The sequence below is a fragment of the Juglans microcarpa x Juglans regia genome, chromosome 6D (assembly GCF_004785595.1).
Source record: "Juglans microcarpa x Juglans regia isolate MS1-56 chromosome 6D, Jm3101_v1.0, whole genome shotgun sequence".
Classification (NCBI taxonomy): domain Eukaryota; kingdom Viridiplantae; phylum Streptophyta; class Magnoliopsida; order Fagales; family Juglandaceae; genus Juglans; species Juglans microcarpa x Juglans regia.
The window spans coordinates 19552299-19567398 of NC_054604.1; the positions used below are offsets into that span (position 1 = coordinate 19552299).

At 37.1% G+C, this 15100-nt stretch overlaps 1 protein-coding gene across 1 annotated transcript; it reads left to right on the plus strand.

Moving 5' to 3' along the window:
- The first annotated feature begins 7888 nt into the window (after positions 1-7888).
- Positions 7889-15100, plus strand: LOC121235443. The gene is made up of 3 exons (XM_041131789.1): positions 7889-8262; positions 14465-14523; positions 14862-15100. Exons 1-3 carry the CDS (start codon positions 7889-7891, stop codon positions 15098-15100), a joined length of 672 nt encoding a protein of 223 aa, XP_040987723.1.

Consider the following 15100-nt stretch of genomic DNA (forward strand, 5'->3'; position numbering starts at 1 on the left):
TTTCATATTGTGATATAAATATATATGTTTATATATTTTCATGATATATATATATATATTGTGATATATATAATACAAAAATATTATAGACATAAATTCAAGTACAAAAGATATTATCAACATATCTACCAATTAATTAGAGACATGACATATATTTATATATAGTACTTTTCTTCCATTAACAAAAGATTATTATAATGTCTTGCTCCTTGGATCGATGAGGAATTTTTCAACATTTTAAAGGAAAATTTGTTTATTTTATAAATCTTGAAAAGATTATTACAACATAAGTTATTAGCACCATGTGGTTGTTGTCATTGAAAGGCTAGCTGCGTTACAACTACAGTCCAGGCAGCTGACACAAACTTTAATTATATGAATATATGCCATGGCAATCTTCAGTATGTATGTTTTAAATAGAAATGATTTGTACAAAGTTTGACTAAATAAGTTTGTATAAATCTTTATTAAAATGTACACCACACCTTAAAAAAATTAAAAAAGTGCATTCTTTTTTGGAACAAACTTTTTTACAAAATTCCTACGCTGAATTTGTCTACAAATATTAGAATATATTAAATTATCAATTTTTAATAGATCAAGTCATAATAAATATATAATAAAATTGCTAGCATTCAATGAATGCGAGAGTTTTTGTCTGTTCTGGGAGTTGTTGCATAAATAATCTGTTCGTGGTTGAACGTTCATCATGTGTTTCTTCGATGTGCTGATTTGCCGTGGCCGGACTGCATGCATGCTTTGAAAGTCTCTATTCAACGCTTTTAAATAATACGATTATTAAAATGTCTTGATCCTTGAATCGAGGAGGAACTTTTTCAACATTTTAAAAGGAATTTGTTTATTTTATAAATATTGAAAAGATTATTACCACATAAGTTATTAGCACCATGTGGTTGTTGTCATTTAGAGGCCACGTATGTTCACAGCAACAAATTTTAGTTTTAGGGATAAAATTATTACGGATTGAACTAAATTTCATCTTTAAAAATAGTTATTGGTGACCCAATAATGGATGATTTTAAAAAAAGTTTTGAATTGCTAAATATCTGTTCGAACAATATCTTTTGTGACGAATTAGGTGGTCTCAAAAAGTCAACCATTCCAACAGCAAAAAATCCATTCGAATATGGAATTATTGTTTGTTCGAATAATTTATAATTTGTTCAAATAGTAATCTTGATGTAGCAGTAATTTATTTTGCCGGAGAAAGTTCAAATCTGTTCGAATATCAAGTTGTGTCGGAATGGGAAAGATTTGGTTGGAAAATTTGGCAAGAAGGTTGTAAGATTGTCCAAACTGCACATATTGCATTCGAACACAACATTTATGCATTCGAACGAATCATTTAGTAGGAAATTAAATTAAAATTGGGGGAAATTTTTTCAAATCTTATTCGAACGGAACATAAAATATTTGCGAAATCATAAATTAATTTTATGTAATCAATGTAAAAATATTTTAGTGATTTATTTTATGTTAAATAAGATTTTTAGTTAAATAAATATTACTTATAGTGTCAATTTTTATATTATCGTGAATGATAATTGAGCAAAATGAAAAAAAAAACATAATTAACAATAAATAAGTTAGCAAACACTAAAAATAAAAATCATGCATTAATTGCATCACAAAAATATAATGTATGGCGGGAATATAATATATGAATATTTGAATGCTTAAATGAATTATACAAAATACAAATAATCACGATTTTCGATACAAAAAAGCACATTTAATGCGAATAAAATATATACACTACAGGGCCAGATCGGGTAGAACTGCCTAGACTCCAGCAAGGTGTGTCTCAATATCAGTCGCTTGAGACATGAGCTTCAATTCAGTCTCTGCGAGGGTGACTTGGACTGCATCAGTGATCTCTGATGTCTGTGTGCTCATCTATGCACACACGATATTTGCAATCTCCTCATGAGTAGCACTACATGATGCATCCTGTGTAGATGTCTCACCAAATACGTCTTGTGCACCTCCTTGAGTGTTGACCGCCTCTGTAATGCGTGCATGAATACGAAATTTGGAGTGTCCGGTGTTACGAGACAAGTTCGTTGAGTGGATCGGTCCAATCGGCTCTCGAACACGCTTAAACAAATTTGGCCTGACTCATTTCTCTAAAAGAAATCGTGTGAGTAGGACTCCAAACGGCAATACATCTATCATAAATTTTTTTTGACAAATAAAAGTATTATATATATCAAAAGGAGTAACCAAGTACACTGAATAAAATAAAACTCTACAAATCGTAAAATTGGTAGTCTCTGATCGAATCCTAGTGAATATATATCTCGCTAGGTCGATAGGCATCCCACGAGCGACTTGTAACATAAATCATGTCCAGTCCATGCTCACCTTAGTCTTGTGCAGTCGCGGACCTATGTTGTTGGTTATTATAATGTTCATGATTTTGAAAAAACTAGATAAGCCCACCCGTTTGATGCTCTTGCTCCCATCATAGGAAGGAGCATCAGGACCCACAACTAACTGACGAACCTCACGATTAGTGAGGCCATCGATCTCATCAGGCATCATAGTATCCTCTTCCCCTGCGGTCTCCCCATTGCCTGCAGATGTAGACTCTCTAGACACTATGTTAGGATATCCAGTGGGTAGTCGATAGATAACAAGAAAATCAGTAACTGCATTAACTGAAAATTGTACTGAGACGCCTCTAACGGAGAATGTGTATGCGTCATCCTCCTGGCGAGCATGACCAAATTCTCTATAGAACTCTGATTCAATATTGATGTAGGAAACTATCTTGTACGTCCCTTTGTCCTTCTGATCGATGATCAGTGTCTAACCACGATTGAGAAAGATAGATGTGAAAGTTTAAAACCAAACTATCTCACTTCATCTCATCTCATATAATCAGTACAAATTTTTTAAATACCGTTGATTAATTTAAATACCGTTTGCATTCTTATTATTTTACTAACATTTTGGTGTCCATCCGCGTAGCGACGCGCGCACTGGTTACCCTATGGCAGCGCACTTGCTCATCCATAAGTCTATTGCCTCCCGCTGTAAGTAATCTTCCGATGCGACTGCTTTGAGATTAAAATAATATTTTTACACTAATGCTTTTCTGCTGTCTGGTTGGTTGGACTGGGCCTTGGGCACAATGGAGCGTTGAGAAAATTAAACTGTAGTTGAGGTTGGTTTGGGCCTTGGGCCAGAAACGGAGGATGGGCAAACACATGCAGTTGGTTTGTGAAACTGTGAACTCATGATTGTTGTGATACTGTATGTTGTTGTGTTGTTTGATGAGTGTTCTGCCATGTCATCCAATATTTGTTTATCATGCATCTGCATATTTACCTTTATAAATATCTGTCTTGACTATTTAGCTGTGTTATGTTCTGCTATATCATGTGACTTGAAAATTGGGCTTTCATGTCTTAGTAATATTTTGGTGGGTGCGTGTGTATCACGACCCCAAGCCAAAATGGGTCATTATCTCGGTGGAACTCCTCTGGTTATCGGGAGCGTAAAAAACTGATGTGACGTCACCTAGATTGTCGTCGGGCGACAACGGGCTTGGACGAGACGTTAATGCTCTCGTGCCGACTCCGTGGCCCCTTGCTGGCGGGGGCTAGAGGATGCTTGGTCACGGTATGCGCTGGGCGTGGAGCTGGGCATCACTCATTACGAAGTGATACGCACGGTCGTTACCCGTGGTGTGACGAAGGGAGTCAGGATGTACGGATGATTCATAGGGGAAACCATGGTGTACACTAAAATAAATTGTTGTGTTTGGGCCAAAATGGGGTTTTTGGCGTGTGATTAAAATGTGTATTTTTGGGAAAATTGGGCAGATTTGTTCTTGTATGTTTTACTATATGACTGTGGACGTATTGGTTGTATTAATATGTTTTAATTTCGTGGATGTTGTTTGGTTGTTTTCTGAGATTTCATAATCTCACGGTGGCGTTTCCACCTACAGTTCCGTCTTATGGAATAATCTCACGGTGACATTTCCACCTACAGTTTCGTCTTATGGAACCATAGTCTTTGATGCAGAGAATGGGTTTGAGCACGATGAAACGACCCCACCCGATGAGTGGTGACTTGGAGTATTTGTAGTTGTGATTGGAGAGAGATTTGCCATTATTTTGCTTTATCAGTTGGATAATTGTAATAATTTTTGTGAGGAGTATTCGATTGGGTTGTAGACTTTAACTTTCTGGTACTTAGCATGAATGCCTCTTTCAATCCGCTGTGATTATTATATTACCCACTTATTGCATGTTGCACACACTCAGAGCACTTGTCGATGGGGTGCGTGATTCGTGTGGTCATCATCCCGGTGTCATGGCTTCCACTAAATGACACGTACGGATTGAGGGTTCAACAATTGGTATGCAAAGCAACTAAGTATATTTCTCGCATCGTACCATTCTGTGTAAAGCTCAGATTTGGACATCCTTGAAGTTGGAATTGCAACTGTTGGATTCTTCTTCTTGGTAATGATAACATAAGTGTCTGAAACATCAATCTCTGAACCCTGTGGCAATTTCTATTCGAAGGAGTGCAAAAATGAAGACAGAATGTATTTGAGTGTCTTGTCTCCTAGTGTAAGACCCGCGCATATTCTTCTCCCTGACCCAAATGGAAAATAATTAAAATTGTTGCATGAATAACCTACTCTACCATTACCATCATTTAGAAACCTCTCAGGTTTGAATTCCAATGGATTGTCCCAATACTTTGGGTCCCTTTGTATAGCCCAAACATTCTCGAAAATACTAGAACCTTTGGGTACATGGTACCCTCCAATTATGCTAGATTCACTTGGAGTACGAGGTAATAGGAAAGGAAGAGGTGGGTGCAGACAAAATGTCTATTTAATTACAACATCTAAATATTGTAATTTGGGCAAATGGGATTCTTCGACTAAGTTATCCATCCCCATGATTTATGTTAATTCTTCATGGACTTTTCTCATTGTCTCTGAATGTTTCATCAGCATTGCCATTACCCATTCTGACATGGTCGTTGTTGTGTCAGATGCAGCCACCACTATGTCCTATTTAAGCATGAGTAAGGTGATTAGTTGAATTGAAAATGGAAAAACAAAAAAAAAAAAAAAAAAAAAAAATTTGATTGATGTCTAGGAATTAGCTAAAAATATAAATGGCCAACTTCAATTCGGCTCTAAACTAATAAGACACAAAAGTAGAAGAGTGGACAAATACATATCAAAAGCACGACCTTGTGTTGGGTCATGATAATTGAATATGCACCGTTGTTCTACTCCCTCATTTCCAAGAGAACATGCAAAAGGTCCTTTTGTCTTGTCTTTGTCTTCCCCCTCTTCTTTGGCCTTGGCCAAACTCTTCATCTGTTTATCCGGTTGGGACAAATTGCTAAAAAGAAGTGGTTGTGGAAGGGGGTTAGAACACAAAATTTTTTCACTCTGTGATTAATCAAAGGCATAAAAGGCCCAAATTTCTCAAATGGTTTTATTGGATGGCACAACATTGGATAGTGTCGAGTCTGTTCACTTGGGCGCTGCACATGTTTTCGGGATTTTCTTTCAAAGTCTTGCGACATGGTGCAAGCTGATTTATCAAGCTTGATTGTTCTGATTATTTTGGACGTGTATAACCAAATGTTGTGTGCGGAACCGATAGAGAATGAAGTGAAAGAAGCTGTGTTTTCAATTCCTTAGCAAAGTAGTCCGGGGCCCTATAGGTTTGGATCTGGTTTCTATATAAAATATTTGGACATTATTAAAGATGATCTTATTGAAGCTGCTAGGGAGTTCTTCAGGGGTGGTCTTTTAACCAGGTCCTTTACATCATCTTTTATTATTTTGATTCCGAAAGTGCCTGGCCCGTCTAGCTTTGATAAATTCCAACCTATTAGTTTGTGTTCAGTGGCCTATAAGGTTTTTTCAAAAATTATTGTGGCTCATCTGATTCAGATTATTCAGAAGTTGGTTTCCCATGAACAAGGTGCTTTTGTACTGGGATGCAGTATTTTTTAAAACATCACCCTTGCCCAAGAGATGGTGCACTTTCATCGTAGGAAAACTTTGGGTGATAATGTCATGCTAAATATTGATATGGCTAAGGCTTATGATCGAGTGGATTGGAGCTTTCTCTTGGAAGTTCTTAAGTCCTTCGGCTTCTCCAATATTTTCTACAATTTGATTGGTGAATGTATAAGGTCTCCTTGGTTTTCGGTGATGATGAATGTAACCTTTAAAGATTTTTTTTCAATCTGCTCAGGGGCTACAACAAGGGGATCCTTTATCTCCTTATCTTTTTATTATCATGGAGGAGGTGTTAACCAGATTGCTTAGAAAAAAATTGGAGAATGGTCGGATTGGGAGATTTTATCACCCAGTGGGGGCTTTTCTAGTTTCTCATTTGTTGTATGTTGATGATCTGCTGATCTTCTCTAATGGGGGGAAAAATCTATTAAGCGACTTGTTGAGATTTTGGCTCTTTACGAAAGTTGGTCCATTCAAAAGATAAGTTGGGAGAAATCGGTGATTTTTCCTTCTAAATTAATAAATCCATCTCGGAAACATGATTTGTTGAGGGTGACAAGATTTAAGGAAGGTCATTTTCCTGTGACCTATTTGGGTGCACCGCTTGTTACAGGTAGACTTACTTCTCACATCATTGAGGCGCTAGTTGAGAAAATACGGAAAAAAGTGGCGGGCTGGAAATTCCAGTTACTTTCACAAGGTGCTCGATTAATTTTATTGAGACATGTGCTATCTAGTATACCTATACATATCATGTTTCGGAGGGGACTCTTGATTGGATAAATTCTATATTAGCCAATTTCTTTTGGGGCGATGTGGAGGGAAGAAGAAAATTGCATTGGAGATCATGGGCTAAAATCTGCAAACCTACTAACGAAGGTGGTTTGGGGCTGAGGGATTTACATGAGGTTCAGAAGTCTCTACACATGAAGTTTGCATATCGCTTATTAACGTCCGAAGGGTTGTGAGCAGATTTTTTTTCATGCTAAATATCTAAGGGACGGCCATCCTTTGTTTTGTGCTCCCAGAGCTACGGATTCGAGAATGTGGAGGTCGCTATTGAAGCTCGTTCCGGAAGTTATAGACAACGTCTAGATTCTGTTGCGCAATGGAAATTCTTTTTTTTTTTTTTTTTTTTTTTGGTTTCATAGATTGTTAGCTTTGGGTTCTCTATCAACCAAAATTCAAGATATCAGTAATAAGAGACTTCGTATCAGAGACTGTTGGATGGATCAGGCATGGAATGTTGATCTTTTGAGGGCACTATTGGGAGAGACAATCACGGAAGAAATTTTGCAGACCAAAATTTATGGGCACACTGGGTTGGATATTTGTGTGTGGAAACCAACTTCGGATGGACAATTCATTACTACTACTGCGTGGGACGTAATTCAGGAAAAAGGGATTCAAATGCCATGGCATGAGTGGCTTTGGAACAGGTGGTTGCCGAAAAAAGTTTCCATCTACAACTAGAGAGCTTGGTTTCAAAGTTTGGCAACAGATGAGAGAGTTCAAAATAAGGGGATCTCTCTTGCTTCTGCGTGTGATTATTGTATACCGCATGCTAGGGAGAGTATTGATCATGTTTTAGTCACAAGTCAGATAGCCTCTCATGTTTGGGAATTTGCGAGTAGGCTTTTGAAGGTGTCGTGTTTGATGTTCAGTACTTGGAAAGCTAGAATATCAGCTTGGATGATTCGCGTTAAAAAATCCTCTTTTGTGGGTAAGCTTATTGGTATGCTACATTTTATTATCACTTGGTGTTTATGGACTAGAAGATGCAAAGTACGTATGGAGGGGCTGGAAATTAGTGTGATGCAAGTGTGGACCTCAGTTAAAATGTTGCTAAAAAAGATGGCGACTGAGTTGAAAGTGCAACGGCAACTCAACAAAAAGGATCTTGATGTGCTAAATGATTTAAATTTGGAGATACCAAGAATTATTACTCGAAAATGTATGCTTGTTAAATGGTCAAAGCCTCCGTCGGGATGGATTAAGCTTAATTGCAATGGGAGTTGTCCAAATAATCCAGGGTCTTCTGAAGGTGGGGGTATCTTGCGAGATATGGATGGAAATTTTAAAGTAGCCTTCTCGGCTCATTTTGGTCTTGGAACAAATAATAAAGCTGAATTGAGAGCTATTTTGGAAGGGATTCGGCTTTGTAAAAGCCTATATTTTTCTAAGATAATTATTGAAAGTGATTCTAAGTTGATTGTGGATTGGTTCAGGTTAGGGAAATGCACTCTTTGGTATTTATGGGACTAGTGGAATGAGCTTAGTCATGAATTACAAGGAATGGATATCCGTGTCATTCATCAATTCTGTGAAGGGAACCAAGCGGCTGACTTTTTAGCTAAACAATGTGGGCTAGGAAGTAATGTAGTTTATGGAGATTTTTGACACTTTCTGAGATTCTTAAAGGGTGTTATTCGGATAGATAAGGCAGGGTTGCCTTCAATACGTACGTAAGGTTTGTTTTATTTGTTTTGTTTTTAGGCTTCTTTACAGGATTTTTGCTAGGCATGTTTAGTTTATTCTATTAGGATTGTTTAGTTCCGTTTTGCTTCTGGTTGTGGTCTTTTGCTTTCTGATTTTGCTAGGCATGTTTAGTTTACTATTAGTTTATTAAGCATGTTTAGTTTTTTTCTATTAGGCCTGTTTAGTTCCGCTTTGATTTCTGGGTGTGGTCTTTTGTTTCTTTTGTTCTCTTTTTGGTTGTTTTGTGTTTTGGAAGTTGTTCTTTTCCTATTTGTAAACTCCCAGATGCTTGATTTGTAACCACAATATTCCTCTACTATAAGTGAGGGTTGGTTAATAAACTTGGGATGGGGTTGCTATGAGGGTGGCTACCAGCTCTTCAAAAAAAAAAAAAAAAAAAAAGTACTTGTTCATGCTTTGGGAAATTCCCTTTGCTTCCCATACGATCCCTTGTAAATTAAAACTTGCTAATGCAAGGAAAAGGTCCGAAACATTTGGTTTTCCCAGTAGGAACATTAAATCCGAAAGCATATGCTTAAACTCAGCTCCAAACTTAGCCCCTTCCTCACCTCGTAGTGTGCCGCCCCACAACATGTTCATGATGGCATTCATTGCCATCACAAATACCAGTTCTCCTAAATCTATTGGGGTACCTATTTTGTCATACACATTTTTAATGGTGTTCCTTACCTCTTCTCTTCGAAAAGCAAAGGTAGTATCAAGATTTGATGCACTAAACATCTCTCACACAAACATTTTTCGCAACATCTTCTAGACAGGACCATTCGAGGAAAAAGTAATATTGGCTCCCCATATGTGACCGCAAGTATAGCTCTGTTCGCATCACGGCTGGAAAATATTGCGTCTTGGTCATGAAGAACTTCTTTAACTAGCAAGGGGGAGCTAATCACAATGCACAACTTATTTGCAAGCCAAACCTACAGATGGAGCCCTAGATCCCACACAATTGCTCAAATTTTGTATGAAGTTCTGTATCTATGTAACACCCCGCTCCCCAATAAAAATATTTTTAGAATTTTTGGAAAACCGGTGTGCTACTAAACATGAACTTAAAAATTTTTTCTTCTTAATGACGCACCAGATACGAAAGATTCTATAAATAAAATATACTTTATTAACTAAAAATCGAAAATATTGTCTGCAGAAGCTCTTTATTTAAAAAAAAAAAACTCGAAAACTCAATTGGGCTTCTATAATAATTGGCCCATTAACCTAATTTAGGCCCAATGAAATTATCTATAATTTATCCTTAATAATATTGGATCGGGTTGTTACAATCTCCCTTATAAAAATTCCATCATCAGAATTTGCTATACTTCAAGAACCTATGTACGTATTCACTATATTATTTCAATGTCTTTATTCTAAATCCTTGATCAATTAGTCGAAAGTATTATTTCCAGACTTTTAGTTCTTTGATATTTATTCTTAGAACTCACATAATCCCCCAAAAAATGTAAACCTTGATATTTGTTTTGGATTACAAGCCTAATAATAATTTGACTAGACGATTATCCAAATTCCACATAAAGTAATTAAAACTCCCTACATGCAATAATAACCTTAAACAAATAGTAACCTAAAACTTCCCAAAGTTTGGATCCTAAGTCCTACAACTCGTACTTGGCGATACCTATAGAATATAAGAATACCACCAATCATCATGAAGTACCATACACCGTACAGAAATCTACATCATAACTTCAAAAGCCATTGAATTCATCCATAGTTTCTTCAAATAAACGCTATAAAATATAAGACTATTCCCTCGTAAACAAAATGCATCATCAATCTTAAAACCAAAGATTTCGAACCTCATATTTAGAAGCTTCCTTACCTTATGCGCTAAAACCCTTTCACATAGTAGGTGCACTTCAACATGCATGTATCTAACAAATATTTAATTAATAATTTTTTCTCCATCAAAACAATAAAATAGTAACAGTTAAAAATACTTACTGCAGAGCCGAAGTTGCCTTGGGGAGGCCTTGGCCTAGACATTCATTTCCTTCCTTTTCAATTTTCGAAAAACTCCTCTGCTTTTTAAAAAAATTTCTTTGCAAGAAGTTTTCCTCTCTTTATTTTGAAAAGTCTATAGAATCTTTTGGCGTGGCTCTGATACCAACTGTAACACATGCACCCTGCTCCCCAATAAAAATATTTTTAAAATTTTCGAGAAACCGGTGAGCTACTGAACTTGAACTTAAAAACTTTTTCTTCTTAACGATGCTCCAGATGCGAAAGCTTCCATAAATAAAATAAACTTTATTAAATACTTAAAATTCAAAATAGAGTCTACGGAAGCACTTTATTTTAAAAAAATATTAAAGTATCATTTGTCTGTCAAAATAATTTATTTGAACCTTTAATTATAAACTAAACATGACATAAACTATTTAGGCCTTTGCCTTGCCTCCCTAGGTAAAGTCCTGTCTTGCAGTCCCATCCTCATAAAGATCAATACCTGGGTGGTTATAAACATAAAAATATATAAAAATGAGTTGAATATTCAATAATCAACACATCAAACAGTAAACATAATAAACATTCAAATTTTCTTGAAAATCATGCACTCATAAATACATACGTAAATAACATAAATATGAATGTGAACTTATCTTTCACTTATCATAGGCCGATACGCACTGTTGACCCCGTCAGTTAAGGTTAGCGAATCTAGGTAGCTTTCGATTCCGCCCGTGACTGCCGATTGCGAAATCCATACATAAGGAAAACATACTGGTGCACTACCAGCATATACGACCTGGCAATACAATATGCCCATAACATAGGTACCGTCTCCATATCATAACATAGGCCGTTATATGTCTTATCATTCATACTTCATCATAATCATACTTGCATACTTGTCATATCATAGATTTCAGATGAAATCACATTCCTTCATAACATGTTGTGATACATGTTTCCTTACATAAAATCATAATTTTTCATAAATATTTTAATACATAAATCTTCACATAAAATCATGCATGACTTTTTATAAATTATTTTTATGCATAACTCTCACATAAAATCATGACTTTTCTTAAATCTTTTAATGCATAATTTCTTTCATAACATCATGAATTTCATAAATAATTTAATGCATAAATCTTCACATAAAATCATGGATTTTTCATAATTTTATTATGACTTCGGTATATAAAAAGGGACTTACAATGGAGGGCATACATGCATAATATTTTTATAAGAGACATGCAGTTTACCATACATACGTGTAAGTGTATGATCATGCTATTTACCTTGCAGCGCTAATCCACTATTTTAGGCGCGTAATCAGTCACCTATAAAAATAAACACGTAATTTGCATAAATTTCTAATTAAACATATGATTTTATTTAAAATCTAAACTACTAAAATAATCTATATTTCCTAAATCTAAAATCTTCTTAAGACTAAATTATTCTCAACTGTTAATCCTAAAAGGGCAGGGGCATTTTGTAATTTAACTAACCATCTAAAATTCGTGCTACTGGTTTCACGCATTCGGGAATGTGCGACAGGTGCTTACCGTGAGCTAGGTAACTAGTGGCAACCTGAGTGAATTTCGATGGTGGCGCGGTTAAGAGCGGCGACAACGCACTGTGGGAGTGAGAGAGAAAGTGATGAGAGAGAGAGAGAGATGAACAAGAGGGAAAGAGAGTAAGCTGTTGGAGTGAGAGAGACTACATAGAATACTCACCAAGAAGGCAGCAATGCGGCGACAACAAGGTGGTTGGGTAGCGGCAGGTGGTGGAGGCTTGTCCTCCGGCGTCTTTTGCTTTTAGTAGTGTTGTTTGTGGCTGCGGCAACTGGTGGGGCGGTGGCTTACAGGTGACGGGTTAGTTGAGTAAAATTCTTTATTTTAGGTGTATAGAAACAAAGGTACGATGGTTGTTGGTTGTTTCCGATTTTCTGTTTGCTTGAGATTGACCTAGCGGCTCTCTTAAAAGGTGGATGCGATGGCTGAGCAGTGGGCTATCACGGTGTTAGTGCAGGGGCGGCAATAGAAATGGCAGAAAGGTGTAGTCATTGGTTGTTTTGGATGGCTTGAACATACGGGGTTGGCATGAATCGGGGTTGGCTGTTGCTTTCAGTGGTCCTCACAGAGGAGGTCTTGGGTGGTGGAAGGTTGCACATGGGGTACGATTTGGACTTACGGTCGCACACATGCTATGGCGTTGCCCTGAAGGGAAAGGCTTTGTGCAGGAGGTTGGGCATGTGCATGGCAGCGTGAATCATGGCGGTTTACGCTTTGAGATGGGAGAGACCGGGGGTTGTTGGCATAAAGGAATGATTGTTTTACCTAGCTTGTGGTGAAAGTACCTAGAGGTGGTGGTTGAAGAGGAGGGTAGCGTGCATGGAAGGGAAGACTTCAAAGGAGTGCGACTTGGAGTTTTCTTTTCATCCAGGGGATGAGCGTACTATATATAGGTGATTCAAAAGAATATACTAGATAAAGAGACGTGCATGTGCATGGGATTGAAGCCGTGGGTATAGACTTATAGTAGTTGGTATGAATTAGGAATCTTAATGGAGGTAGAACTTTAAAATAATAATCTGCGAAGTGGGAGACGTGCATGGCATAGGGTTTTTGTTTGAGTTTTTGGCATTCGATTTAACCTCTAAAATAATCCAATTTGTTCCATAAAAATTTCTCAGTACATAAAAAAAATTCCACTTAATCTAAAAATATTCTAACATGGCATGCCCTATAAGAAAATCGATATCCGCCAAAATAAAAATCTTAGGCCCGTAGTCTATTAACAAAAAAATACTCAAACACTCAATTGGGCTTCTATAATAATTGGCCCATTAACCTAATTTAGGCCTAATGAAACTATCTATAATTTATCCCTAATAATATTGGATTGGGTCGTTACAACCTATAAACGGAAGGTACCCTACTATCTGCAAGCCACAAGGATCTGGTGGCAATGGAGGTACTGCGGCCTTTCTTTGTTTCTTGATGGCCCATAGCGACCATAACATTGCAAAAATAATGATCGAAATAGTGAGAGTTGAACTAGAAAATCTCTCGTCACCAACGTAAGACCTCCATCATCCCATCGTAGAAGCTGCATTCAAATGTAGGGCGAAGTGAAAAAAAAGGATCAAAATAAGGGATACGTATTTAATGTTAGTTGTTTTGAAGCATTGCCTGGAAGGCAAGGAGGAAGATAGAATGAGACTTATCAGTGTTAAGCATAGATATTTCATTTTTTAAAAGTCTTAGATTTATAAAGAGATTTTATAAAAATAATTTTAAAAAGTTATTGTGATTAGATTTAGTCCGTTAGATTTATTTTATAAAAGTAATATTTTACAATTTGATTTATCACAATAGTTGACAAAGATCTTTTAATTTTGTGATTGAAATATTTCTCTTTCTAAAATGTATGCTTTACTGTTCATTAGTAGGGCTGGAATCACATGTACGTGGCACTTGCAGTTTGAGTGATATGGGTATAAATTTCATCAACATATTGACCTTTTACAGTTCAGTTAGTTTGATGGTTTTTTTTTTTTTTGATATTTTATTTTAAACAGTGACATGGCTTTCCTTTTTTGAGCTCTACTAGGGTTTGTTGGTTTATACCGTGCGCCTGATATGGTTGCAGCCATGGGTCCTTAGGGCCCACAAGCGACGACTAGGTGACTGCGGCGCACCTTTGCTGATATGGTTACGTAGTCTCCCCAGGCTCTTCCGGAAGTGGTTGTTCCCTTTAGGCCGTCCTGAGTAATTGATGGTGAAGTGTGTAAGAAATTGAAAGATCTGCTGAACCGTTCAAGTTTTCGTTGGTCCTAAAATTTATTCACAAACACCCAACGCTGGATGTTATTCGGTCCTCTATTCGAAATCGTTGGGGTTTGGTTTCGCAGCCGGTTTTGTCCTCGATGCGCCAACCAAGAAATGTGTTTGTCAGGTTGTTGAATGAGGAGGACTTTTTGAAGGCAATGTCGAGAGAAGGGACTGAGATTGATGGTGTGCAATACCATGCTTTCTAGTGGCAGCATGATTTTAATGAAGAAAGGGAGCGTTCCTTGGTCCCTATTTGGGTTGTATTGCCTGGCCTACCTCTGAACATGTACCATGAGTCTTTCTTGAGGAATATTGTTGCTCCATTTGCTACATTTCTGAGACGCAATAACAAAACAAAATGTGCTACACGGACGGATGGGGCTCGAGTGTGTGTGGAGATGGATGTGGCAAAAAATCTTTTCCTGGGCTCTGGATTGGAACTCCATATAAGAAATCGAGCTTTTATATGGAGATCGTTTATGAGATGCTTTCGGCGTATTGCTGTTGATGTAATGTTCAAGGACATAACTCAAAAATCTGCCATTGGCGTGATGGGGGAAAGAAGGAGAAGGAAAGACTCAAGGCAGAGGGTAAAATGGTGATGCAAATTTGGTGTCCACAAAATCCTGACGAGGGTGAAAGGAAAAATGTGGTGGAGTCTGAGGTCAGTCCAAACTCTGTTCCTGGGAATATAATTGGTGTTGAAAATCTGGGTGCTTGCTCCTCTCCGATGGAAGTGGTGATGGTCCAGGAGACTTAA